The sequence below is a fragment of the Caretta caretta genome, chromosome 27 (genome assembly GCF_965140235.1).
Source record: "Caretta caretta isolate rCarCar2 chromosome 27, rCarCar1.hap1, whole genome shotgun sequence".
Taxonomy (NCBI): Eukaryota; Metazoa; Chordata; order Testudines; family Cheloniidae; genus Caretta; species Caretta caretta.
In genome coordinates this window covers 15,593,686-15,618,627 of record NC_134232.1, presented here as the reverse complement: position 1 = coordinate 15,618,627, position 24,942 = coordinate 15,593,686, and the positions used below count along the sequence as shown (strand labels likewise).

The 24,942-nt window shown below is 65.0% G+C and overlaps 1 protein-coding gene across 1 annotated transcript; it reads right to left on the bottom strand.

Annotated features, from left to right (window-relative positions):
- Positions 1-306: 306 nt before the first annotated feature.
- Positions 307-23,676, bottom strand: CNTNAP1 (contactin associated protein 1). The gene is made up of 24 exons (XM_048829927.2): positions 23,520-23,676; positions 19,300-19,401; positions 18,742-18,935; positions 17,960-18,107; positions 15,699-15,902; positions 14,775-14,959; positions 14,105-14,248; positions 11,184-11,445; positions 10,520-10,669; positions 10,265-10,436; positions 9,646-9,752; positions 9,437-9,556; positions 8,651-8,854; positions 8,006-8,162; positions 7,369-7,496; positions 7,075-7,242; positions 6,491-6,709; positions 4,338-4,577; positions 3,818-4,045; positions 3,296-3,423; positions 2,924-3,017; positions 2,402-2,632; positions 1,876-1,923; positions 307-1,575 (listed from the first exon to the last, which is right to left on the bottom strand). The coding sequence occupies exons 1-24, from the start codon at positions 23,596-23,598 to the stop codon at positions 1,385-1,387; spliced, it is 3,903 nt and encodes a 1,300-aa protein (XP_048685884.2). The 5' UTR covers positions 23,599-23,676; the 3' UTR covers positions 307-1,384.
- Between the last annotated feature and the right edge of the window lie 1,266 nt (positions 23,677-24,942).

Here is a 24,942-nt window from a genome sequence, read left to right as displayed (position 1 = left end):
TCTGCCGGGGGGCCGTTTCCACTGATCCAGACCCGGACCTAGAGAGCAGAGGCTGGGAGGGGGAGGCTCCTGCTTCTCTCCCCCTGGACCTTGCTCTGAGCTTTCCTTGGTTCAAGGAAGCAGCCCCGTAACCTGCCCCACTCCCAACCCCCCCAGGCCTGGCTCTAGATCTGCCCCATGCCCGTAGGCAGCAGCAGCAGGACGCTGCCCCCTGCTGGCAAAGGGGCCCGTTTCACTGCCAGCGCACACAGGGTCCCTCGGCAGGGAAAACCCCTTCTGCTGCACAAGCGAACCGGAGGCTGGGGGTGTTGCACTCTGTCAGTCTGCCTTTATTTGCACATCGTCATGTGTCAGTCAACAAAACAGCTGTACCAAATAAAACGCCCGGCAAGGCCAGGCCTTTGGGTCACTCCATGCATGGCTGCCCCAGCGCGTGAACTGGGGCGGTCCCGGGGTCGGCTGCTCTCAGCAGGGCTTGACCCTCTGGGAGAGACGTAGCACACGCTGGCCTGTGCCCCAGGACCCACGCAGCCGCCCTGGTTGCTTTTTGTTTTTTATACAAACAGAATAAAAAGACGCAGTGTGTGTCAGCGACTGGTCAGCAACAAAAATGGTAGAAAGACTCCAAAGATCTTTACCTGGTTGTACGAGAGCAGCGAAGTGCGGGGGGAGGGGGCGTGCACGAGCGAGTGCCGTTGCAGACTGCGGCCGGGGCGCAGAACACGCTCGCTGGCCGTGCTCTATAGTGCATGGGTCACTTCACGGCTTTTGCTAAGCGAGCAAACAAGCGGGAAATGTAGCTGCTAGCATCGCCAGCCGGCCCCCCGGAAGGCCAGGCTGCCCCGCCCAGGTTCTCTTGGCACAACCGCGTCTCCTCCAAGGGGAAGCTGCGGTGGAGTTTATAGGGGCGGGGGGTTGGCAGCCCCCATACGTGCCTCACTGCCCAGGCTTGGGCGCAGATGGCGTCTCGGGGTCGGCCCGTATCACCCCCCGGGGCTGACGTCCTGTCCGTGGGGGGGCAGGAGAGATTGCAGCAGCTGGTTCCAGGGGCACCGGGGCAGGGGGTTGTTCTGCGTGGCCCCTACCTTCCACTCGGTGCGCAGGGCAGGGGGGTTGTTACCGCGCCAGCCAGGAGGGAGACGTGGGCCCTGCCCGTGGGGCTCCCAGGCTAGACGGTGCTCGGCCCCAGGCAGCCCCCAGAGTGGCGCGGGCAGGGGAGGTGCAGCGGGAGGGGAAGGAGCAGGTGCCCCAGCCGGAAGCTGGGTTCTGGCAGTCCTGGGTTGCTTGGCCCCTTGGGGCCGGCAGCGCTCGTTCCCCTCCCAGCACCGAGCAGGAGGGGCCAGCGCCAGAGGCATTAACCCCTTCCTCCCCCCGCAGCCGGTGGCTATTCGCCTTTCGCCTCCTCCAGGATCTGGGGCAGGTTCTGGTCCTTGTGTGGGACCAGGGGCTTGCTGGGGCCGTGGTAGTCCTGGACGGCCTTGGGCTCGTTCGTGCGGTAGGAGCCCTTGTAGCGGTGGTGGTGGAGATACAGCAGCAGCAGCAGCCCGGCCAGGAGCAGCAGGAAGAAGGTCACAACTACGGGGAAGGAGGAAAACAGCCGTGAGTGCGTCTCGCGGCCTGAGCCCTCTCCCCTGCCGCAGCACGGCGGGGCACCCGAGCCAGGCTGGGCCCTGGAGGGCTGGGCCCGCGACCTCCCCCGGCTCAGCTATGGGCCCAGCCCCGTGCAACCAGAACCAAGTCCTCCTCTCACCTGCCCCGCTCCCCCGAGCCACCCCTGCGGGCAGCCCCTTGGCATGAGAGCGGGTGCCCTCGGCAGCCGGCAGAGAGAACCCAGCCCTGCTGCCGGCTGATCCAACGCGCGGCCAAGTCACTTACAGCCGGTGACGATCCCGATCCAGCCGTCATCGTGCACGTGGGGAAACTCTGCAAGAGAGACATGGCCGGGGGTCAGCTGGGGGGGTCAGCCGGGGGGGCAGGGCCACGGGATCAGCCTCAGGAGAGTGGGCAGGTGGGGCAGGCTCTTTGGGGGTCACTGCCTTTGCTAGGCTGATATGTGGTGCATGGCACAGGCCCGCCCCCCCCAGCCCACAGGCACCCACGGGGAGGTGGTGGGGCCAGGATGCTGCAGCCACGGACCTGCCCTCAGCCCTCCCGCTGCTGGCTGGGGCTGGTGCCGGGCTGCCCGGCAAGAACAGCTCCCCCCAGTGCTGCAGGGCAGAACCCAGGAGTCCTGGCTCCCCACCCCCTGCTCTAACCAACTAAGACCCCGCTCCTCTCCCAGAGCTGGGACTAGAACCCAGGAGTCCTGGCTCCCTCTAACCCACTCAAACCCCCCCTCCTCTCCCAGAGCTGGGACGAGAACCCAGTGCCGATGGGCAGGGTTGGCACGAGCCCTCCCTACCTGTGCCCATGTACCAGGGGTCCATTTCGGGAGGGATGTCCAGGATGCTGAGGGGCATGGAGCCGCAGTTGGACTCCACCAGCTCCCCCTTGATGTTGTAGGGCACCAGCCTGCCGCTGGGGCGGAAGATGGCTTTGAGGGGCAGGATGCTGTTGAACTTCACCCCCGACAGGCAGCCCGAGAAGCCAGGCGTGTTGTACTTCTGGATCTCGGGGTCAATCACGCCTGTCTCTGCAGAAGCACGGACAGGATGGGGTTAAATGGGGCAGAGCTGGGAGGGGCCAGGGGTCTCCCCCAGTGGGGAGGGGGAGCAGGCTACCCTGGCCCCATAAGGCTGGTTAGGGGTTTCAGCTTCCACGAGCCGGGCGCAGGTGAATGGTTCCCAGTCTATTCAAGGTGGCCACAGCCAGGGGCCCTGAGCTGCCAAGGAGCAGGGCAGTTCCCAATGGGGGGGCAGAGGGGGCAGGGTAGTTTCCTGGGGGCGGTGGAGGAGGACAGGCAGTTCCCCAGGGCCCTGCTTACCCATCACGCGCCCAAGGTATAGGTTCTTGGGTGAGTCCAGCTTCCTGTCCACGAACAAGGAGAACTGCTGTTCCGTGACGGGGAAATAGTCCACCTGGGGTGAGAGTGAGAGGCCTGGTCAGCCCCCCCCCCGAGCCTGCTGCCCCCCAAACCCGTTCAGCCACCGACCCGGCAGCTTCACTGTGTCCGTTCAGCACGTCCTCGCGGGAGCCAATCTGGGGTCCGGCCACTCAGCGCCGGCCAGAAAGTCTCATGTCCCCCCCGATCACAGCAACCCTGCCTGGCACCCACCTCCCCCCTGCCTCCGCGGCCCCTGGAGCGGGTCTCTGCCAGGCAGGCCTGGCCCCAGCCCGTGGCCCCGCCCGGCGGTACCTGGGTGTAGAGTGTGCGGTTGACGCGGGTGATGTTGATGCGATGGGGTCTCCCGTCCGTCACGGGCGTGGTGGTCAGTGGAAAGATGTAGGGGCTGGTGCCCAGCTGGTAACGCAGCTGCAGGCTCCCTGCCGAGGCAAGGCCCAGAGCGATGAGCAGGGGCCAGCTGGGAGCGACCCAGAACCCAGCGCGGGGAGGGGCCGGCTCCACGGTTAGACCCCCCTGTAAGGCGCCGGGGCCTGAGGATCCCTGACAGGGAGGGGGCGTCAGCTCTGGGCCAAGACCCAGGGAAGGTGGGGAGGGGGCGACGCCAGTCTGAGGTTGTGGGGGGAAGTGGCCTGGCTCCGGCCCCGGGCAGGCAGGGTGTGGGGGGGGCCCTGGCTCCGGCCCCGGGCAGGCAGGGTGTGGGGGGGCCCTGGCTCCGGCCCCGGGCAGGCAGGGTGTGGGGGGCCCTGGCTCCGGCCCCAAGCGGGCAGGGTGTGGGGGGACCCTGGCTCCGGCCTGAGGTCCCCGGGCTCTCACCGTCCTCCCGGATGAGCACGGCCAGGTAGTCCCTGCGGAAGGAGCTGACGTAGAGCAGGACGGCGGGCGCGGTGCTGGTGCGGAAGCTGAAGCTGAGCTCCTCGCTGGTCAGGTTGTAGCCCGGCAGCGGCTGGCTCACGATGCTGGCGAACTCGCGGGCGGCCGAGAGCTCGGCCGGCAGGATGTTGTAGCGAACCCAGGTGCCCGGCTCGAAGTAGGCGCCGATGTCTGCGTGGGGGGCACGGAGGGAGTGAGGGGGCCTGGCCTGAGGTGGGGGGCAGCTACGTGCCCCACAACCCCCCCCTTGCGCCCCAGCACCCTTGGATACAGGATCCCCCTGGGGCCCCCCCACGCCCCCAGGGATCACCCCGGGGAGCACAGTCTGCCCCACTGCTGGCCCTCTGGGCCTGTGCTACAGGAACCTCGACACAGCTCCGCTCAGCCTGGCCTGTGGGCAGGCAGCCCTGACCCCGCACGCCCTGCCCCTCACCCCGGCCTCTGGGCGGGCGGTGGGACTCACCGCGGTTGCAGAAGGGCCCGTCGAAGGCGGAGAGGCTGCAGTTGCAGGTGTAGTGACTGTAGCGCTCCACGCAGAGCCCGCTGTTCTGGCAGGGCACCCGCGGGTCCTGGCAGTAGCCGGTGCAGTTCACCCGCACGCCCGCCGTCTCGTTGGCCTTGCCCTCCAGGTTCAGCGTCCGCCCGTTCACGCGCAGGGCCCGCAGGCAGCCCAGGAAGGGGCGCAGCCGGTGCTCGGCCGAGCCTGGCCCGCGGGACAGAGCGCGTCACGCCCGGGATGAGCCAGCGGCGCGGCTGCCCCCACCGTGGGCCCTGCGCTGCCAGGCTGGGTTGGACGGTCGACCCCGAGGCCACGGGTTCAGTGGCCCCAAGGGGGGATCGGCAGAGCCCCAAAGCACCGACTCCCCCAGGGAAATTGACCTTCACCCTTCGCTAGCATCCCTGCTCAGGGCTCAGAGCCAGGGAACACCCCGGCCCCCAGGAGAGGCCCCGGTTCTCACCTTACGGGGAAACTGAGGCACGGAGAGACAAAGGGACGTGCCCAGCACCACAGAGGGAGTCAGTAACAGAGCTAGGCAGAGACCCCAGGAGTCCTGGCTCCCAACCCCCCGCTCTCACCACTAGCCAGTGCTGCTCTGAGACTGAAGAAGTGGTTTGAGCATTGGCCTGCTAAACCCAGGGTTGTGAGTTCAATCCTTGAGGGGGCCATTTAGGGATCTGGGGCAAAAATTGGGGATTGGCCCTGCTTTGAACAGGGGGTTGGACTAGATGACTCCTGAGGTCCCTTCCCACCCTGAGATTCTAAGTGCTGAGGGGAATGTGGGCTCTGGGGCTGGCTTGTGTTTCTGTCTGTACGGTTGTAACGTTTGAACACCGCATCTGAGCAGTTCCCAACGCCCAGGGAACATTCTCCATTGGAACAGTCAGAACCTGGGGGATTCTGGGAAAAGGGGGCCCCAGGGGGATGCATGGCGCCCCTGCCAGCTGCCTAGCACAGCCGCAGGGTCACACACCTTGCAGCTCTCTGGGGATCAAATCAAACAAAACCACAAACAGCTGGGTGCCACACGGTTAACCCCTAGCAATCCCCTGGCCCCAGGGCAGTGCTCGGGCAGGAGGGGAGGCCAGGCCCGGCCCTGCCCCATTGCTCACTGCCTACTGAGAGTCACTCCATGCGGGGGCACCAGCCTGTGCTCGTTGCTTCCAAACCAGAGGGGAGCAAGGTACTTTGGGGAGAGAAAAAGGAGACACCCAGAGGCCCCGACTTGGGGGGGAGGAAAGGGGGACCTTGCTGCAGAGGGGCATGGAAAGGGGGTACAGAACCTAGGGGGGGAATGAAGGGAGGTCCATGGGGACTCATGGGGGGATGTTAGGAGCCCAGGGTGTGCAGAAAGCTGGGTGGGAATTCTTGTCTGAAAAGCCCAGTGACTCTGGTTCCCCTCTGGCGATGCACCGCTCCCCCTGGGTCATAGAATCATAGAATATCAGGGTTGGAAGGGACCCCTGAAGGTCATCTAGTCCAACCCCCTGCTCGAAGCAGGACCAATTCCCAGTTAAATCATCCCAGCCAGGGCTTTGTCAAGCCTGACCTTAAAAACCTCTAAGGAAGGAGATTCTACCACCTCCCTAGGTAACGCATTCCAGTGTTTCACCACCCTCCTAGTGAAAAAATACTAATCACCATCTCCCCAGGCCAGGGGCAAGCGGGGGACTGGGCTGGGCTGGGCTGCTGCTCTCAGACAGACCCGGCAATGACTGAGGGAAGTTGCCAGAGCTCCAGGGAGATGAGGCTGAGGGATCGGATGGGGTGAGGGGCTCTGCTGGGCAGTGGGGGAACCTGAGGGCTCCTCTCGCAGCTGCAGGGCTCCCCCTTGCAGAAAGGGGGGCAAGGGCCTGGCACACTAATGGGGCCCTGGCCTGGGGCTGGTTACAGATCTGAGCAGAGCACTCTTTAATGCCAGGACACCCCCACCGGTTGGCTAAGGAGCAATGCAGCCAGGGCAGCCCAGAGAGGCCCTTAGCCTGGCGCTAAACCTGCCGTGCCAGCTGCAGGACTCCTGGGTTCAGGGCAGCCCCGGTCTCTAAGGAGAGGAGCTGGAGCATCCCGTATTTGCTGTTGGGCTGGGGAAGGGGCCCCAGGCTCTGCCCTTCGCTCACCGACGTAGAGGGGCCTGTCGAACTCCAGCCGGACGTAGCTCTGGGGCGGGGCCAGCCGCACCACCCAGGGCAGCTTGTCCACTCGCAGCCGCGCCAGCTTCACGTTGATCTCGGCCTTCACCTGGTGCCACTCGTCATCGCTGAAGGGGACGGGGGATCTCACCGTCAGGTTCTCGTCTCCATTCCCAATGTCGTACGCGAACACCATGTCTCTGGTGGCTGGGGAAGCAGGGGAGATCAGCTCTCGGGGGCTCCCGGCCCCCCGAAGTCCTGCCCAAAGCCCCTGCAATCCCAGCCCTGGCCCCCGCTTGTCACCCTGCAACGGCTCCACTGGTTCCCCTCAATCCCAACCCGCAGCCCCTGCAATCCCAGTTTCGCCACCCACCTCATCACCCTCTGACAGTCCTGCCAGTGCCCCGCAATCCCGACCCACAGCCCCTGCAATCCCAGCCCCGGACCCCACCCGGTCACCCTCTGACAGCCCTGCTGGTGCCCCTCAATCCCGACCCGCAGCCCCCTCACTACTCCAGCCAAGTTCTGGAAGATCTCGTCTGCGACTCCCCGGCCCCGCGCCCAGCCCCTACTGTTGAGCTCGATGCGGATGTAATTCCTGCAGCCCCAGTTCTCCAGGAAGACCCCGGACAGGGCGGTGGTTCGGAAGTAGAAGGAAATGTCCAGGCTCTGGTTGGCCAGGAAGGTGGGGAAGAGGAGGGAGGCGCCTTTGTTGAAGGAGACGGTGTTCCAGGTGTTCCCTGAAAGAGACCAGGGCAGGGTGAGACCCGGGCCCCGCAGAGCCAGCAAGGGGGTGACCCGGGCCCAGCCCCTCCCCCGCAGGACAGAGGGCCCCAGCCGTGCCCCCCGCCCCGCCGGGCACTCACGGTCTCCATGGCAGCGCAGAGGCCCCAGCAGGAACTGGGCCTCGGACTGGGAGCGGTTGGTGTCTCCCACCACGACCTGGGTGACGGGCAGGTGGTCCACGAAGTTCAGCAGCCCCTTGTCCGTCCTCCTGGAGCCGGAGCCGGGGCGAAGGAGCAGGGATCAGAGAGGGACAGGAGCCCCCCCCCCCCCCGCTCCACGCCCCTGCCCCCCTTTGCCACCCCCAGCCGGCTGCATCCCGCTGCCCCCCCTGCTCCGCCCCCCACTGCCCCAGCCTGCTCTATAACCCCTGCCCCTCTTGCCCATCCCCAGCTGGCTGCCTGCCACTGCCCCGCCTCTCCGCCCCCCACTGTCCACCCCCAACTGCTCCCCCTGCTCCACGCCCCCCCTTGCCCCACCCCCAGCTGGCTGCCTCCCACTGCCCCGGCCTGCTCCGCCCCCACTCAGTTGCCCCCCACTACTGCTGCCTACTCACCCCCCAGCCCGCTGGCCACCCTGCACCGCCCCACTCCACCGGCCCCCCCCCACCCTGCACCCATCACCTCAGGCACCCCCTCCCCAGGCACCCCACCTCCGCCCTGTACTGCCCCCACGAGTGCCTCAGAGCCACCCCATGCTCCAGCCCCGCCAGGGGCTCACCACTGGGCGTGGTCGGCGTCACAGTTGCAGAAGTACTTGGGGTCGGCGCAGTTCTTGTCCAGGCCGCAGGCGCAGTGCTGGACGCCCGGCGGGGAGCCCCCCCAGTAGTAATGGCGCTGGTCGTGGCGGCCCATCCAGAAGCTGAAAGGCAGCCCGGCTGGAGGAGGGGACGGAGCCGTGGGTGAGGCGGGGGGAGGGGGGAGCAGCCTGCCGGTGGGGGGAGGGCTGAGCTGGGCTAAGGGGCTGGGGGAGCGAGCTCCGTCCTGGGGGAGCATCAACCTCTGCAACCGGACAGAGAGCAGCCCAGGGGGCCAGGCTGCACCTGCCCAGGCGGGAGGTGCGGAGTGGGTGTGCAGAGACCATGAGATTCACCCCATGACCCTCCCCTCCCCACTGCTGGGGCAGGCCAGTGCCCCCCCAGCACCCCGCACTCCCAGGGGCAGGGCAGCACCCCCCCATTATCTCCCATTGCCAGGGTGGGGCAGTGCCCCCCACTCCCCTCTGTCAGGGGCAGGGCAGCACCCCCAAATTACTCCCCACTCCCAGAGGTGGGGCAGAGCCCCCCCAGCCCCCATTGCCAGGGGCCGGGCAGCAGCCCCCATTTCCCTCCCCGCCAGGGGCAGGGCAGCGCCCCGTGGCACTCACAGGGCGTGTTGAGCAGGCGGGAGCTGTAGCAGGAGAATTCCAGGTGCTGTTCGCAGTATTCGGAGCCATTGGCCAGGGCCTCCACCTCCGCCCACGAGGCGTTCCAGTACTCCACCACGCCCAGGAAGGGCCGGTCCAGACTGGAGCCCCTCACCCGCGTGGCGTAGTGCCGGTTGTGCCGGACAATTGTCCAGGCCCGATCCTCTGGGGGCAACGCGCGGGGAGAAAGGACAGAGTCAGCGAGGGAACAGCCTGGGAGCCCCTGGCCCCTCTACCCCAGCCCCTCCCTCTGGCTCTCTCCTGCATCACTAGAGGGCAGGGGGAAATGGGGGCACCATGACAAGGTCCAACCCCCTTCCTTACCAATGGGCCTCAGCCCTGGCTGCCCCGAGGGCCCCTCTGCAGGCAGGGGGCAGTCACTCTCGGGCCTGGTTCTGGAATGGACACCGTCACCGGCCCTCCAGGAACTGGGCTGAGACCCCACCACATAGGTGCTGCATGTGGTCTCCACTGCCTGGGGCTGGGTCAGAGCTGGCACCCCCTACAGGGGAAAGGCCCCGTGCCCCAGTCCCTGCCCCCTGAGCCAGCCCATCCCACTGTCCTGGGGCCAGATGGGAGCTGGCGCCCCCTAGAGGGGAAAGAACCCATGTCCCATTCCCTGCCCCCCTGAGCCAGCCAGGCCCCCACCCTGGGGCTGGGTCAGAGTCAGCGCCCCCTAGATGGGAAAGGCCCCATTTCCCAGGCCCTGCCAGAGTCTTTGGCATCTCTCCTTCCCCACCCGGCTACCTCGGATGTCGCAGTAGACGGTGAAGGGTTTGAGGGGCCCACTGCCATCAGGGTCGATGGTGAAGTTCCCAGACGTTTTTCCACTGAGCCGATAGGCGTCACACGACTCTTTGTAAAGGGCTGGAACAGGCAAAGCAGGGGGCTGGGTTGAGCTGGGGCCAGGAACCCGCCCTCAGCCCTCCCGTCCCCCTGGCTGGGCCGGAGCTCACATTTGTGACAGGTCTCTCCCTTGTATCCCGTCAGGTCGCAGACGCAGGTGAAGTCATCCCAGGACTGCAGGCAGCGGCCGCCGTGCTCACACAGGTTGGGGGTGCACCTGGTGGGGACAGATGCAGCTGAGGATGGCCGGGTGCATGGACACCGGGGAGAACAGGGTGTGCAGCCATCGGCAGAGCTGCCCAGGCAAACCCGTCCTCTGCCCCAGCAGAGCCAGACCCTGCCTCAAGGATGCCATCTCTCAGAGGATGGCTCTGCCCCAAGGGCAAATTGTGCTTAGAGCTGTTATCAATGGCCGCAGCGCTGCACGGATGGCGGCTGAGACCGCGGCCCCCCGTCAGGCCGGGCACTGCGCAGACACAAGTCCTGCCCCGACCAGCTCACGCTGAACCAAGCAGAACGGGGTGGCTGAAAGCTGGCGGCGGGGCAGAGGCTCGAACTCGGCTCCCTCCAGGCCCAGCCCTAGGCACCAAGGACAAGCCCATGCCACTCCCCCACGGTTTGCTCTGGGGCAGCCGTAGCTGGAAGTGGGGCAAACCCCCAGCGCAGACGCAGCCCGGCTGCTGGCGTGGGTCAGGCAGCTGTGTGGCCGGCCGGCCGGCGGGCACGTACCTGTCGGTGATGCTGCACATGTTGAAGAACACGTTGGAGTATTTTCCCAGCCGCTCCTGCCTCAGCAGGTCCAGCTCCACGGGCTGGGCATCGACGCTGAGGGTCTGCAGGCAGCCGTGGAAGGCCGTTTGGTTCGACAGGCAGCCGGTGATGGCAGCAGGTTTGGGGCAGCCTGGAACACACACAGGGGCGGGGTGGGGTGAGTGCTGCCTGCCACCTGCCCCCCCAGCTGCCCCCCCGGCCTGGGCCGCCCACCTCCAAAGAAGTACTGGGTCCCGGTGCGCAGCTGGAAGGGGTGGGCCACCCGGAACTCAGCCCCGTCGTTGTCGTCGATGGTGATCACGGCCGAGCCGTCCCGCGCCACCAGCTCCACCATGTGCCAGAAGCCGTCATTCAGCCGATACCCTGGATGAGGGGAGAGGGGGTGCGCGTGGGCCCACAGGCTGCTGGTTCCCATCACCTCCTGCACCCCCTTGGAAGGATGATTCAACGCCGGGGCCTGAGACCCCCAGCAAGTGGCCATGGGGAGACAGGCCCTGCCATCCCCCCAGCTCCTCCTCCCCCAGCCCCACTTTGGTCGAGAGAAGGGGAAGGGGGGACGGGATCCCAGCCTGTAAGTGCCGAGATGGGAACTGATATCTGGGAACAGGCTCTTCAGTCTAGCAGAGCACGGTCCGACACGGGGCCATGGCTGGAAGTGGAGGCTAGACAAACTTAAGGGTGTGCAGTGTTAACGTGGGAGTAATTAACCGTTGGAACAAGGCACCGGGGCCATGGAGGATTCTCTAGCACTGGCCATTTCTAACCCAAGCCTGGCTGTTTTCCTTCACGCTCTGCTCTGGGAGCTAACGGGGGCAGGGGGGAGGGTCCCAGGGGCTGCACTGGGCAGCAGGTCAGACCAGCCTGGGAAGCTAAGAACCTGCAGCGAACTCCAGCTTCTTGCGGCCGGGCTGGGCAATGGAGACGTTGACCTGGCCATTGCTCAGCACCATCTCCAGGGAGCCCAGCTGCTCGGCGAAGCTGGTGTAGAGCAGCAGCCCCACCGTGTCCCAGGAGCGGAACTTGAAGCTGACGGATAGGCGGTTCCGGCGCGGGATGCCTGGCACCTGCAGGTAGTTGTTGATGCCAGCGAAGGTGATGGGCATGTAGGGCTGGTCCTGGCAGTAGTGGCTGACGTGGCCCTGGGAATAACCACACGAGAGCTGGTGAGCGCCCAGGCCCCTGGCACTGCTGCTTCCCCTCTTGCTGTCCGGGGCGGGAGTGGGGCAGTTACAGCCCAGGCCCATTCATGTGGGCCCTGCCCTGGGGCTCTCAGGGATCACAGCTGGGCCTGGAGCCTCATTAGCCTGAGCCAGTCGCTAATGCCCCCAGCTGGTGGGCAGGGGACCAGCTGGGTCTCTCCATCCCAGAGCCTTAGCCAGGGAGCTGCACTTGTGGGGTGGGGTGGGGTGGGGGAGGCAGGGTTGTGGCAGAGGCTCCCCTGGCTGATGGGCGGGAGGTGATGCTCCCGGGGCAGCCCTGGCCTGAGCAGGCTGCTGCCAGCTCCAGGCCGGGCGCCGAGAGGAACCCTTCGAACCTCCCGCTGAGGGGTTGGTGCTGTCTAGGGCACCGGGCTGTGCATGGGGTTGCCAGGGTGACAGCATCGACTCCCACACAACTGGGAAGCCCATGGCCCAGGGCAGGCTCCGAGGGGTCCAAGGCCAGGGCACTGCGGGGTCAGGCAGGAGGCCTCCCTTGGGCCCACATGCAATACCCCCTTCCCCAGGGGGCACCGCTGCCCCCTTGGCCCGTCTTGGATTTGGGGCATCGGGAGGATTGTGGAGAATCCTGTAAACACCCAGCTGACCAGGCAGCAAATGACCTGCAGCTACATTGGGCTGGTTCCCAAGAGCCACTCGGCCTCTGGCTGCCCTCTGATCTCCATCACACATGGGCAACACGAGGGGGCAGGAGGGGCAGGGGTGGCAGAGCAGGAATTGGGGCACATCCCTACTGCTGGGCTGCCTGGCAGGACCCTCCCGCCAGGGCCGCTGGGGAGCATTTCAGTCTGGGGCCCATCTCCTGAGTGTAGCCAGTGATTTTAGTTGATTATTCATTTGTGTGGTTGTGACGAAGTGGGACTGTTCTTAATGTTTCCTCTGAATAGTGTGGGGGTGCCTCAGTTTCCCCTAGGCAGTTCTTAAGTCTCTAGGGGGTGGGGTAAGGGTGTATGATCGTTGCAGAGCCCTAGAGGGCAGGTGTGTGCAGGGGTCTGGACACAGACAATGGCCGACACCCTGTTTCCTGGCCACTGATGGCCTGGGCCCTTCCCCCCTGCAAGGTGAGAGCTAAAGGGTTGGAGAACAAAGGAGTCAGGTGACCTCCTGGCCCGGGAAAGGGACAAAGCCCACAGCAGGGGGGGCTGGAGAGAGTTTCAGTTTGGGGCTGGCTGGGGACGTGGTGTGAAGTGCAGATGTGGTTGTCTAGCTCACTGCCCCCCAAAATGGCCCCAGCTGAGGCGTCCTGTTCTCTTCACCTACAAGCTCTGTGTTAGACCATGTTCCTGTCATCTAATAAACCCTCTGTTTTACTGGCTGGCTGAGAGTCCCGTCTGACTGCGAAGTTGGGGTGCAGGACCCTCTGGCTTCCCCAGGAGCCCCGCATGAGCGGACTCGCTGTGGAAAGCGCACGGAGGGGCAGAGGATGCTGAATGCTCCGAGGTCAGACCCAGGAAGGTGGAAGCCGTATGAGCTGTGTGTCCTGCAGACAGGCTGCTCACAGAAAGGAGACTTCCCCAGAGTCCTGCCTGGCTTCATGGGGAGCAGTTCCAGAGCATCGCCCGGGGACTCTGTGACATGCAGTAGAGACACATCTGTCTCTAACATGTGTCTTAACACGTTCTGTTTGCCAGAAGCTGGGAATGGGCAACAGGCGATGGATCACTTGATGATTCCCTGTTCTGTTCTCTCCCTCTGGGGCACCTGGCAGACAGGACACTGGGCTAGATGGACCTTTGGTCTGACCCAGTCTGGGGGTTCTTAGTTCTTAACCACAGAATGCAGGCTGTGTGTCAGTGCTAATGAGAATAAAGAGACCTACACGACCTATGGAAATCGGGGGTCTTAAGTGTCATGGGGACACCAGACTGATAAGGAAAAAGAGGGGTGACACTTACATTCTGCGCATGTCCATGAAGGTATAGGCAGAATCACATTACAAAAGGGGGGTGCCCAGAGTGGGAAAATTGAGCTTCCTCTGGGAGGATCCAGCAGGGACCATCCCTCTACCCCCGAACACTGTCTAGGAGGATGTGACTCTGTCTGTAGCTATCACTGGTGCCGGGATAGCTGCGAGACTCCTAACTGTGATAGTAACTTTCATTACACTGATAAGAGATAGTGGACCTTGTTCCTGTGATTGGCTGTTACTTGCCTCTGGTTTCATGTGTTCCTATGAGCTCTAGATCCAAACCAGGCAGCGAGAGGTCTGCTGAACTCGAGCCTGTAGCCACCAGAGCCGAACCCATGAGGCAGCCGCAGCCGAGGCCCCCGCTCTGAGCTTGCACCCGTCGCCTGGTGACAGCAGCCGGTGGCCCCAGGCCCAGAACGACCTCACGCTATCGATCTGGGATGGATGAGTGAGGGCTGGAGCAACCAGTTCCTGGCCCATGGCCAGCTGCAATCCTAGCCCCATGGCTGGGCTCGGGTCACTGAGCTTCATCCTGGCAGCCAGAGATGCCTGCCTCACAGAGTGCCTGGGACAGCATCTGCCAAGGCCAAAAGGACCCCATGTGCACTCCCCAGGGCCCCCAACCCTTTCCCTGAGCTTTCCCACCCCTCCCGGGCTGCCCGCGCCCCACACCTCAAAGCGGATGTTGGGCGCTCTCCTGCGAGCCAGGTCGGCGATGTTGACCCAGTTGAAGAAGATGTTCTCCATGCATCCCCGGAAGTTCTGTCGATAGACCAGGCTCCGATTCTTCTGACTGATCACGCCGCCGAAGAACAGCTGTGGGGAGTCAGCAGGATTGGGCTGAGCCCCAGCGGTCTGGGGCACCGCTGCCCCAGTGCGGATGGGACATGCCCCCTACCCATCAGGGAGAGGAACGACGTGGAGCTCAGCACCAGTGGGGCTGGGATGCATCCCTCTGGGCTCCCAGGGACGGGGGTATCCCACGCTAGCCCCCTCCAGCACAGAGCAAAGCCCCACAGGGGGCAGGGAGGGGCCTGGCTGAGATCTGCCGCTGGCTTAGCCCCTGGTCTCAGCTCAGAAGGCATCACACGGGCGCAGCCTGAGGCCACTGGGCCCCGCTGCCAGCGGTTCTCAGCACAGCAATGTGATGGGCCGCTTCCGTCCCCGCAGCAGCTGCTCCTGGGAGAGGGCTGGGAGCCCGGGCAGAGCTGCGCTGGGCATTCCCCTCCAACACTGTGTCCAGCCAGGCCGCCCCAAGGAGCAGGCCCCCCGTCCTGCCCCTGCCACCCCAGCTGGGCAGCGGTGCCCCTGGCCGGCCCCGCTGGCACGGGACAGGCTCTACCTCGGTGTCCAGGTCCAGCTGCTGGAAGTCCCCGTTGCAGCGGAAGCGTTTGACCTCCCCGTCCAGGCTCAGGTTGACGTGGTGACCTTGGCGCTCGATGCGCAGCGAATGCCAGTGCTGGTCGTCAAGGAGGCTGCCCACCGTCACCGTCGTGTGCCCCTGACTGGAGTGCAGCGGGCTGCTGCCTGGGGAGGGCGGCCAGTCACCTGACTGACAGGGAGGGGCCCCAGGCCTGCCCTGTGCCGCTCAGGGGTCATCCCAACCCCTCTACGAGGTATGGACCGGCCCCAGCCAGCCCCCATCCTACAGCCCAACCCTCATGACCCCAATCCTCCCCCCAGTACGAGCCAGCCCCTGCTGATCCCGATCCCACTGCCTGCCCCCCATGGCCCCAATCCTACCCCAGTACGGACCAGCCCCTGCCGACCCCCATCCCACTGCCCAACTCCCAAGGCCCCAGTATGGCTCAGCCCCAATCCTACCCCACTAGGGACCGGCCCCAGCCAACCCCCATCCCACTGCCCGCCCCCCATGGTCATAATCCTACCCCTAGTATGGGCCAGCCCCAGCCGACACCTCTCCTGCTGCCCAACCCCCAAAGCCCCATTTCCACCCAGTATGGACCAGCCCCAGCCAACCCCCATCCCACGGCCCAAGTTCTCCCCCAGTATGGACCAGTCCCATCCCACTGCCCATGCCCATGGCCCCAATCCTCCCCCAGTACAGACCAGACCCTGCTGACCCCCATCTTGCCACCCAAACCCCCAACAATACTCCCCCCAGAGTACAGAACAGCCCCTGTCAATCTGCCCCCCCATACTGTGCAGCTCTTCCTAACCCCCATCCCCTGTCCAAGCCCCACCATCCCCAGTGCCCCTGCAGCACTGAGCAGCCCCACAGCACCCTGGCCAGGCCCAGGCTCACCTAAGCTGATATGCAGCACGAGCTGGGCCTGTTTCAGCTCCACGGTGACGTAGTCCCCCTGGGAGCCCTCGCCGTGCATCAGCAGCCCGTCCTGCTCCATCGTCCTGAAGCTGAAGGCGAAGACGTCCTGGACAGTGCGGACAGTTTTGCCGCGGAAGCGGTAGGAGATGGCATCGTCCCCGTCGAAGTACAGCACGTCAGACCCTGGGGGACAAGACCCAACGTCACCTGGGGCACTGGCCAAACCTGCTCACACCCCTCTGCCTGGCCTCTACTCTCCCTGCAGAGAGCCAGAGCCAGGGCCCGACCCTGCAGAGAATAGGCTCCTTGGCCACAAGCCATAGGAGCGAGGCCGGTCGTGGGGGGCGCTCTGCCAGCCACAGTTCACAGCCCTGGCCCTGCATTCCCACCTAGCAGAGTCCAGCCCCGGCCTGCCAGGGGAGCAGCGGAGAGGCCTAAGAATCGAAATAAGCTCCAGACTGGAACAGAGTCCAGACAAACGTGGCCCACTGGAAATCCAGGCAGCTGGCAAGCGTAACGCCAGCCCAAGGACTCAGGAACTAGCCCATTTAACATTCCCTCGAATCGCATGGGCTGGCCCGACCCCAGCTCCCGGCTGTTCCAGGGGCCATGCTAATTGCAGAGCAAACCCGCTAGCCTGGACTCGGACTGTCTCTCGTTGACTGGAACGGGCTACCCAGGTAAGACAAGACTTCCCAGTTGTCTCGGGGGTGCCTGTTTGCAAACATCTGCCAGGCGTATGGTTTTCTAATTGTTTCAGGTCTGTACTGCAGTTTCATGAGTCACTGGCCGGGTTATCCAGGTGGTGTCAGATGCTCCATGCAGGAAGGAGCGCAGGGTCCTGAGTTTCATGCCATAGTCATTATTTCAACCACTATTTGATTTCCTCCTGTCTGTAGGATTTTCCATTATGTCGGAGCTGGAGTAACGCCTGGGGATTCTAACCTGCAGCTCCCAATGGGTAAAACATTTAACAGTGCTAAGGCGCGTTCCCATGGCTAGACCAATCCACAGGACCAAATCGGAGCAGAGGCTGTGGGCTGGGGCTGTGCATTCGTCTCAGTGATCGGCTGTTGATTAAACAGTTCGTGATCCGTACCGATTGAAGGGCTAGCTCCTGGGCTGTAAGCCGGGAGTCCTGGCCCAAAGATCCAGAACTGCCAGCAAGCAAGGAGGTTTCTGGGTTCCATAACAAGCAGTGGCCCTTTAAGGTCACTTGAGGGGCCAGTTACCCTCTTCCAGGCGTCTGGAATAACGGAAAGCAGACACCGGGGGAGATGAAGATGGGCCAGGGAAGAGTTGGTATCTGAGGGGGAGGTGTAGGGAAAACCCAGGCCATTGTTCCTTTGGGGGCCCAGGAGCCTTGGAAAAGGGGTGGGGCAAGGCTCCCCCAGCTGGTTTTGGGGTGATTAGACCGCCCTGGGCAGGGTCAAGGTGGTCAGGTGACTCCAGCCCAGTCAAGGAGAGAGCTGTGGAGGAGAGAGCTCGGCCTGGACCAGCCCCAGGAAGGAGGGCTGTGCACCTCCAAACCGAGGGAGAGTCTCCAAGCCAGGGGGCCAGGACTGGGGGCACCCAGCTCCCCAGAAGGGCTGGGAAGCCCTGAAGTGAAAGGGGAGCTGATAGATTTGAGTAGATTAGATCCCAAGAGGGGGGAAGATTGTTTAGAAGACACTGGTGACGGTGAATTATTTTGGGGAAACTGAGATCAGAAGCCTGCAGGCCCACCCTGGGGCACGAGGGCAGCCCTGGGATGGCCCCTGTCTACAGCTCCCCAGGGCTGTTTTTGTGTTTTGGTCACCAGATTTGTTTCCAAATAAAAAAAGAAATTGAAACTGTCCTGAGTGGGGCAGGAGAGGAGGGGTCGGGGCAGAGCAGGGAGGGGATGGGGAGAGCTGGGACAGGAGCCTTGGGGCAGCCGGGGGAGGAAGGGGAACAGGTCCCCAGGCTCAGTGGGGAGGGCTGGGGGCAGTGGGGCAAGACTTGGGGGGGTCAGAGCTGAATTCCTGGGGAGCCGTATGGGCCCCAAATCACCCGAGACCCGATGGGCTGAGCAGGGCCTGGGGCCCCAGGGCTCTGTGCCACACAGCGCCCAGCCAAGCCAGGCCCATTGCTCAGAGTCTTTTCGCTCTCTAGGAAACCCCCAAGCCCCCCGCACCGCAGCAGCAGGCCGGCCTCCCCCTGCCCTGCCAGCGCCAGTGGCCCCCCTGGGCGGCCTGGGGCCAGGAGCCCCGCTCACTCACGGTAGGGGCAGCCGTAGAGGCCCAGACGCAGGCCGATCTTGCCTCGCGGGTTCCAGGCCGTGGGGATGATGCGGACGTAGCGAGCCAGGATGGGGTAATGCAGATCGTGTCGCACCACCCCGCTCTCGTTCACGTTCCCAAAGAACGTCTGGCAGAGAAACAGCCCCTGTCAGCGCAGCCCACGCAGCGCGCCCAGGCCCCCCTCCCCTGGGGTGACTGGGCCCCCCACCAGCCCCTTCCCACCCGGGGTGACCACGCTCCCCCGGGCCAGCCGAGGCTGGAGCCGACCTGAGGCCTGCCTCTGCCAGTGGCCTCTCTCTGACCGGGCCCAGCACCAGCCCCTCAGAGGAAAGAGGATCTGCCCCCACGCTAGCTCTTGGCCTGGTCTCAGATCAGCCGAGGCAGCGATCAGCCTGGGGCAGGAGGGGTGACGCTCCCTCCCACGTTTGTTACCACAGACTGCCCGTAGAACTGGCCAGCCCACCTTCAAGCCTTATTGAGTTCTTGGCCTCACCGCCGTCCTGTGGTGTGGAGTTCCACAGGCCAACGGGTGGGAGAGTTTCCCCTTGGATCAGTTTTGAATGTCCCCCTGTCAGCGACTGTCCTCTCGTTCTTGTCTCATGGGGCAGAAAAGTCGGCAGGTCCCACTGCCTTGTTTGGACTGGCACGATTTCATAGACTTTTGTCCCAGGCCCGCAGAGCCGTGTGCAGACAGGGGTGCTCTGGAGCCAGGCACGGCACCGATGGGAGCCCCCCCGGATGTATCGCCAGTGGCTCCTTACCCAGTTACTCCCTAGCTGGAAGAAGGGCTTCCAGCTGCTGGGGTGGTCCCCGTACAGCACGATGTAACGTGTCACCCAGTCGTACGTGTTGTACGTCCCCTGCGTGGCCACCGCGTTGATCTTGTGCTTCTGCATCAGGTCGATCTGGAGCCAGGGCTGCTTGTCACTGGGGTCTGGAGACCAGCCGCTGCTGCCTGTCCCAGGGGGCATGGTTAGCCCCGCTGCCAGCCGCAGCTCTGGCCTTTCCACTCTCTGCTCAGCTCAGACATGGGGCCAGAGCTGCCCGAGGGCAGCAGGGTAAAGCTCTCCAAGCTGCCTCAGGGCCTCGCACCACCCGACGGGGACCCCGGGGCATCACGGACAGGGGGATCCCCTAGGAACCCTACTAACCTCCCCACTCTGCCCAGGCGCTGCTCTGGGGTATGTGGGGACCCTCCCTCCTTCGCCAGCACCGTGTACACCCAGGCCACTGCTTTGTGGGGTCTCCAGTGATTGCCCAGTGGCTGGGGCAGGCTCGCTGGGCCCAGCTCTCCCCGGGCCCGGGCAGGCAGGACTCACTGTGCAGCCGGGCGAAGCTGGACGAGTAGAAGATGCTGTAGCGGGAGGAGGCACCGATGGACGAGGAGTAAAGGGGAGCAACCAGCTCATCGTAACACTGCACTGCAGGGAAGAAGCTGCGTTAAAGCCACTTTGCCCAGCCTGGCCCAGCTCCAGCCCTGGCCCTGCTACCTCTCCCCAGCTGACAAACGCGCTGCCGGAGCCCTGCAGCCCCTGGGACCTTCCCCCTCTGTCTGTCCCCCTGGCTGGGCAGCAACAAGGCATGGTCCTTCCTTGGGACCCCCTCCCCTTCCTCAGCCCTTGGCCTCAGAGTCTGCCACCGGGGGCAGGGCTGGACCCTTGGACATGAGGGGCCCATTAACTCCTTTGACGCTGGCCACAGGACAGCTTGAGACTGGAACGGCTCACAGTCTCTGCGTCCCCAGCAGCTGTCCGTTGCAGGTGAGTAGCTGAGATGCCACCCTGGCGGGGAGAGGTAGCCCGATGGCTCCCCCCAATGCCCCCTATGGCCACTCAGTTAGTGCGTGTGCAGGGTCAGAGCAGAGCTTGTGGGCCAGGCTCCCACCCCCACCCCGTGGAACCTGGGGGCTGAGCCTGTGCGATACTCCCAACCCATCTAGTCCCCCCAGTTCACCAGCATCCCCAGCCCCTTCAGGTCCTTGTGTCATGCCATGCAAACCCCTTCACCCACCCGTGCAGCACCTACAGGCACACGAGTCCAGCCGCAGGCCCCTACAGCTCAATACGGCCCGTTGCAAAGCCCTGGAGATGAAGGCGCTCGAGGCCCGAGGGGGCAGGGCGTCGGTGGAAATCCAGCCTCGCAGGGTATAGCAGGGCAGTTACCCCGCGCCGGGGGGAAAAGGGAGGCTGACTGGGGAAGTGCCACGGCTGGGGCCACACCTAATGAGGCCACAGCTGGCCCTGATAAGAAGGGCTCAGGGAGGAGCTGGGTCAGAGTCTCTCTCCAGCCCTGGAGGGAGAAGGGCCTGGCTGCCTGGGAAAAGAGGGTACCTGATGCAGAGCAGGGCTGCGGAAGGGCAAGAGGACCCGGGGAGCTCCAGCCTGGCAACTCCCCAGGCTGAGGCCTTGTTTAAGGCCTAAAGAGGTACCGGGGCTGAGCAGGGGCCGTGGGTCCTACCCCCTTGCCAGGGATGAGTGGCCATTACACTGCAGTCTGTCCCAGAGAACGGGGGCTAGATGATGACGGGCAGTAGCCACTGAGGCAGGGTGGGTGTAGAGGGTTGGGGGTTCCCCTGGAAGGGGAGACCCAGCGTGAGGGGTACTGCTGGGGCAGAACCCTGAGGTAAAGGGCATTGGGGTCTGGGAGGGACATGGGGGGGCTGTGGCAGGTGAGACACCGGCCAGCAGGAGGCGCTGCACCGGTGAGTGATCGATCTGCTGTACAGGGAACCAGGGGTACACCTATGGATTACTCTGCATTTGTGCATCCCTCCTCCTAGCCCCTGCTGCTACCCCAGAGCCATCAGGGCTGCGATGCCCAGGGAACGCTGCCCCTGCCATGTTCTCACTGTGATTTCCCAGTGAGCTCTAAAGGCTGGCTGTTCCCAGGCACCTGGACCCGGCAGGGGGAGGCTGTGCCAAACGCAGGAGGGGAAAGCCCAGCTGTGGGGAGCGGTGACACTGGCCATGGTCCCGCGGCAGCTGGCAGGGCAGGATGGTGCCTAACCTGGGGACATTTGGTGCTAGAGAGCGTGGCCCTTGGGCCCTGCCCCAGAGACCTTGACCATTGCTGCCTGCACAACAAATGATCAGGAAGGGTCTGCCCCAAACAGGGCTCCGGGTGGCTCAGCTCGGCTGGGCTCCCTGGGACAGCCGGGCTTCCCTCTGCTCTTGCTCGCTCTCTCTTTTTCCCTCCCACTGCAGAGAGCTGACGCCCTGCAGCTCAGCGGCTGCCCGCACCAGCCACACGACCGGCTGCATGGTCTCTCTGGGGAGACCCTGGCGGGGGGGATGGAAGCCCCATGTTTCTGCTGTGTCAGTCGGGCACCCAACACGCTCCCAGGGCACTTGTGAGGCCTGGGATGCCAGGGGGCTGGGTGGGCACAGGCAGGGGAGAGCCCAGGGCTGGGCTGGGAGGGTGTTAAGCCTTTTGGAGGCTCCAGATGGGGCCAGGCAGCCCCTGCCTAGTATCAGATGGGGCAGCCCCAGCAGGCTCCCCACACAGGCTGATGCGCTGGCCTCAGGCCGGATCCCACGGGGCACCTACCTGGCGAGCCTCTTTCTCCCCCTCTCCTGCGCCCCAGCTGATAGCTGCCTTGGGCTACAGCTCACCAGCAGAGCAAGGGGCTTCGGGAGGACCAGCAGGAGCTGTGCTCACCTCCCCCATTTTCCAGCACTTTGGGGACCCTACTGCACGCTCTCCTCTCGCTGTGGGGAGGGGCCAGGCTGGGCTGGGGCACAGACAGGTGGGAGAGCAGCCGGGGCAGTTACCCAGGGCCCTGCACAGGCTCAGGGTGGCGCCCAGCAGAGATGGAGGCTCCTCATTCAGCCCCCCGCCACGAAAGGCTGGGGGGGGGGGTCCAGAACCATGGCCCTCACCCCATGACATGGGGGGTGTCAGTGCTGGAGCCAGAATCTGAATGCAGGATTCCCCACCTCCCCGTCCTGTGCTCACACCCCTCAGCCTCACAGCCTGGGTATCGGAGGGGCAAAGGGCCCCTCACCAAGGCACCTTGCCCTCGGGTACCCAGCCCTTCTCCATGCCACCACCTTGCCCCAGCTGAGCCCAGGGAGTCAGACAGGCCCAGGGCCAGGCTGAATCTAATCCTCCCGTCCTGGGGGGAGCCAGTGCAGCTGGGGTAGGTCACTTCAGCCCAGTGAGGGGCCCAGGGTGTGCAACCCCAGCCAGCCCTACTGTGTTCTGCAGAGACTCCTTGTGGCACCCACAGCCCCTGGGCGCCTCTCCCTGGGGACACCTGGCAAGTGACGCCCCAGAGCCTCTTGGGCTATGGCAGAGCAGGCATCCCTATGGGAGAGGGGCTGTGCCCCCCCCCCCAGATGCAATCCTGGGACCCCCAGCCACCTGCCAGCATCCCAGGCATCAGCAGAGCCTCTGGGCAGGACTCCGCACAACCCCTGAGGGGGGCAGGGGGCACTGGCAGCATGGCACAGCCATACAGCTGGGAGGAACCCAAGGGGGCTCTGCGCCCATCCTGCAGCCCCAAGCCAGGACAGGACTGCTGAGCCCTGGCCACATGCTCCTCCGCAGCACCCTGCGGCCTCCTGCAGCCGCCTGGCCCAGGGGCTGAGCAGCTCAGAAAATCCGGCCCATGCGCCAGAGCGCAGTGCCAGGCGGCAGGTCAGGAAGACGCCAGCCCAGCCCAGCCCTGCCCTAGAACACGGCCACCCTGTCTCCGGGGGACTGGCCCAGGATCCTGCCCTGGGGGGTATTCCTGAGCGCCCCCGTCCCCACCCGCAGCAAAGGCGTGTTGCTGGAGCCTCTTTCACAGCAGAGGCCCTGGCAGCTGCCCTGTGTCCCCTGCAGCCCCGCTCCAGCCAGCATGGCAATGACCTCGCACGCGGGCTCCATGCTCCACCGAGAGGGCACAGCACCTGGACGCAGCCAGGGCCCAAATCGCTCTGCATGGGCACCCAGGGGGCACGACACCAGCTGGGCACCCCCATGCCCTTCAGCTGCCAGGGATGCTTTTTGCAGCAGCAGCTGCTGCTCCGGGGTCCAGTGGAGAAGTAATTTGGGGAGGGGGACAGGGTGCAGGGGCTGTGCACGCTCAGGGGCAGGTGGGCTGCTGGGAGTTCTGGGCTGGGCAGGGCAGCTCCGCAGGGATGGAGCTGGGGACGAGCCTGTCTCCGGCTGCTGGTCTCAGGACTGCAGTGAGCGCAGGCAGGTGCTGCAATGGGGTGGGCCCAGCCGCTCTGCATCCGCCGGGCTGGGCTGGATCCAGGGCACAAGAACTATTGATCCCAGCGTGGGAAGGAGCCCTGGGGCTCGGGCTCAGGGCTCCGGGGGTCTATTCCTGACCTTGCCGCCACCTGGCTAGGTGACCTTGGGAAAGTCCCTTCCCCTCGCGGTGCCTCAGTTTCCCTGTCTATACCGCGGGGGAGCGGGGAGCTCACTGGGTACCGGGCGCTGGGAAAGGGCAGGGAAGCCGGGGGCTGCTCCGGGCTGGCAGCGGGGCTGGGGGGGCCGCGGCGGCGCCTCGTCCCGCATTGCGGAGCCGGGCAGATGCCGCGGAACTTACGTGGCGGGCAGCGGCGGGGGTCCAGCGGCTGGGCGGCCGCGCAGGCGGCGAGGAGCAGGCAGAGCTGGCGGCTGCCCATGCTGGAGGCGGCGGGGAGCGCTCGGTGCCCGCAGCTCAGCCCGGGGCTCGCCTCCCCCGCTGCCGCACGCGCCGATCCCGGGCCCCGCGCGCGCACCGCAGCGTCTCCCCGGGGCCGCACCGGGCTGAGACCAGGCTCCGGCCAGGCGCCGCGGGGGACCCCTGCGCCCCGCCTCTGCTGCAGCCCGGACCCTGGGCTCGTCCTCCCCGCCCGCCCGCTCCGCCTCTCCGCAGCCGGCTCGGGGCTCGGCTCCTCTCCGCCCCCCGCAGGCTGCTTGCCAGGCACCGAGCGGAGCCGCCCTGCCCTGCGCGACGGGCTGCCCCGGGCCAAAGCCAGGGATGTCACCGCCCCGGGGGGGGTCCTGGCCGCTGCTCGGCGGGGGGGGCGGGGGGGACACCTGCTCTATGTGGGTCGGGGCGGGGGATCCTCTCGACCCCTCCCCAGGCCTGCTGCACTTGCCGTTTACCCCGGGCACCTCCCTCGCTCCAGGGACCAACCCTAGGTCCCGCCCCGCGGTGCTTTTGCCCCCATCCCTGTCTTGCTCTAGTCAGCAGGGACTAGCCCTCCCCCCCCCCCCATGCCCCACTGTGCTCATCTTGCCCCTGGCCCCTGCCTCACTCCAGCTGGGGACCAATCCTCCCCCCCACCCTCCATGTCCCACTGTCAGAGGTTCAGGGCAGCCCTCAGTTTGGGGGCTTCTGCTGGAGGCTGAAACCTGCTGTGACTAAGCGGGACTGTTCTTAATGGTTCCTCTGAATAGTGTGGGGGTGCCTCAGTTTCCCCTAGGCAGTTCTTAAGTATCTAGGGGGTGGGGTAAGGGTGTATGATCCTTGCAGAGCTCTAGAGGGCAGGTGTGCAGGGGTCTGGACACAGAGAATGGCCGACACCCTGTTTCCTGGCAACTGATGGCCTGGGCCCTTCCCCCCTGCAAGGTGAGAGCTAAAGGGTTGGAAAATAAAGGAATCAGGTGCCCTCCTGGCCCGGGAAAGGGACAAAGCCCAGAGGAGGAGGGGCTGGAGGGAGTTTCAGTTTGGGGCTGGCCAGGACACGGAGTGAAGGGCAGAGGTGGTTGTCTGGCTCACTGCACCCCAAAATGGACCCACGTCTGACTGCGAAGTTGGGGTGTGGGACCCTTTGGCTTCCCCAGGAGCCCCGCATGAGCAGACTCACTGCGGGAAGCGCACGGAGGGGCAGAAGATGCTGAATGCTCCGAGGTCAGACCCAGGAAGGTGGAAGCTGTGTGAGCTGTGTGTCCTGCAGACAGGCTGCTCCCTGAGAGGAGACTTCCCCAGAGTCCTGCCTGGCTTCATGGGGAGCAGTTCCAGAGCATAGCCCGGGGACTCT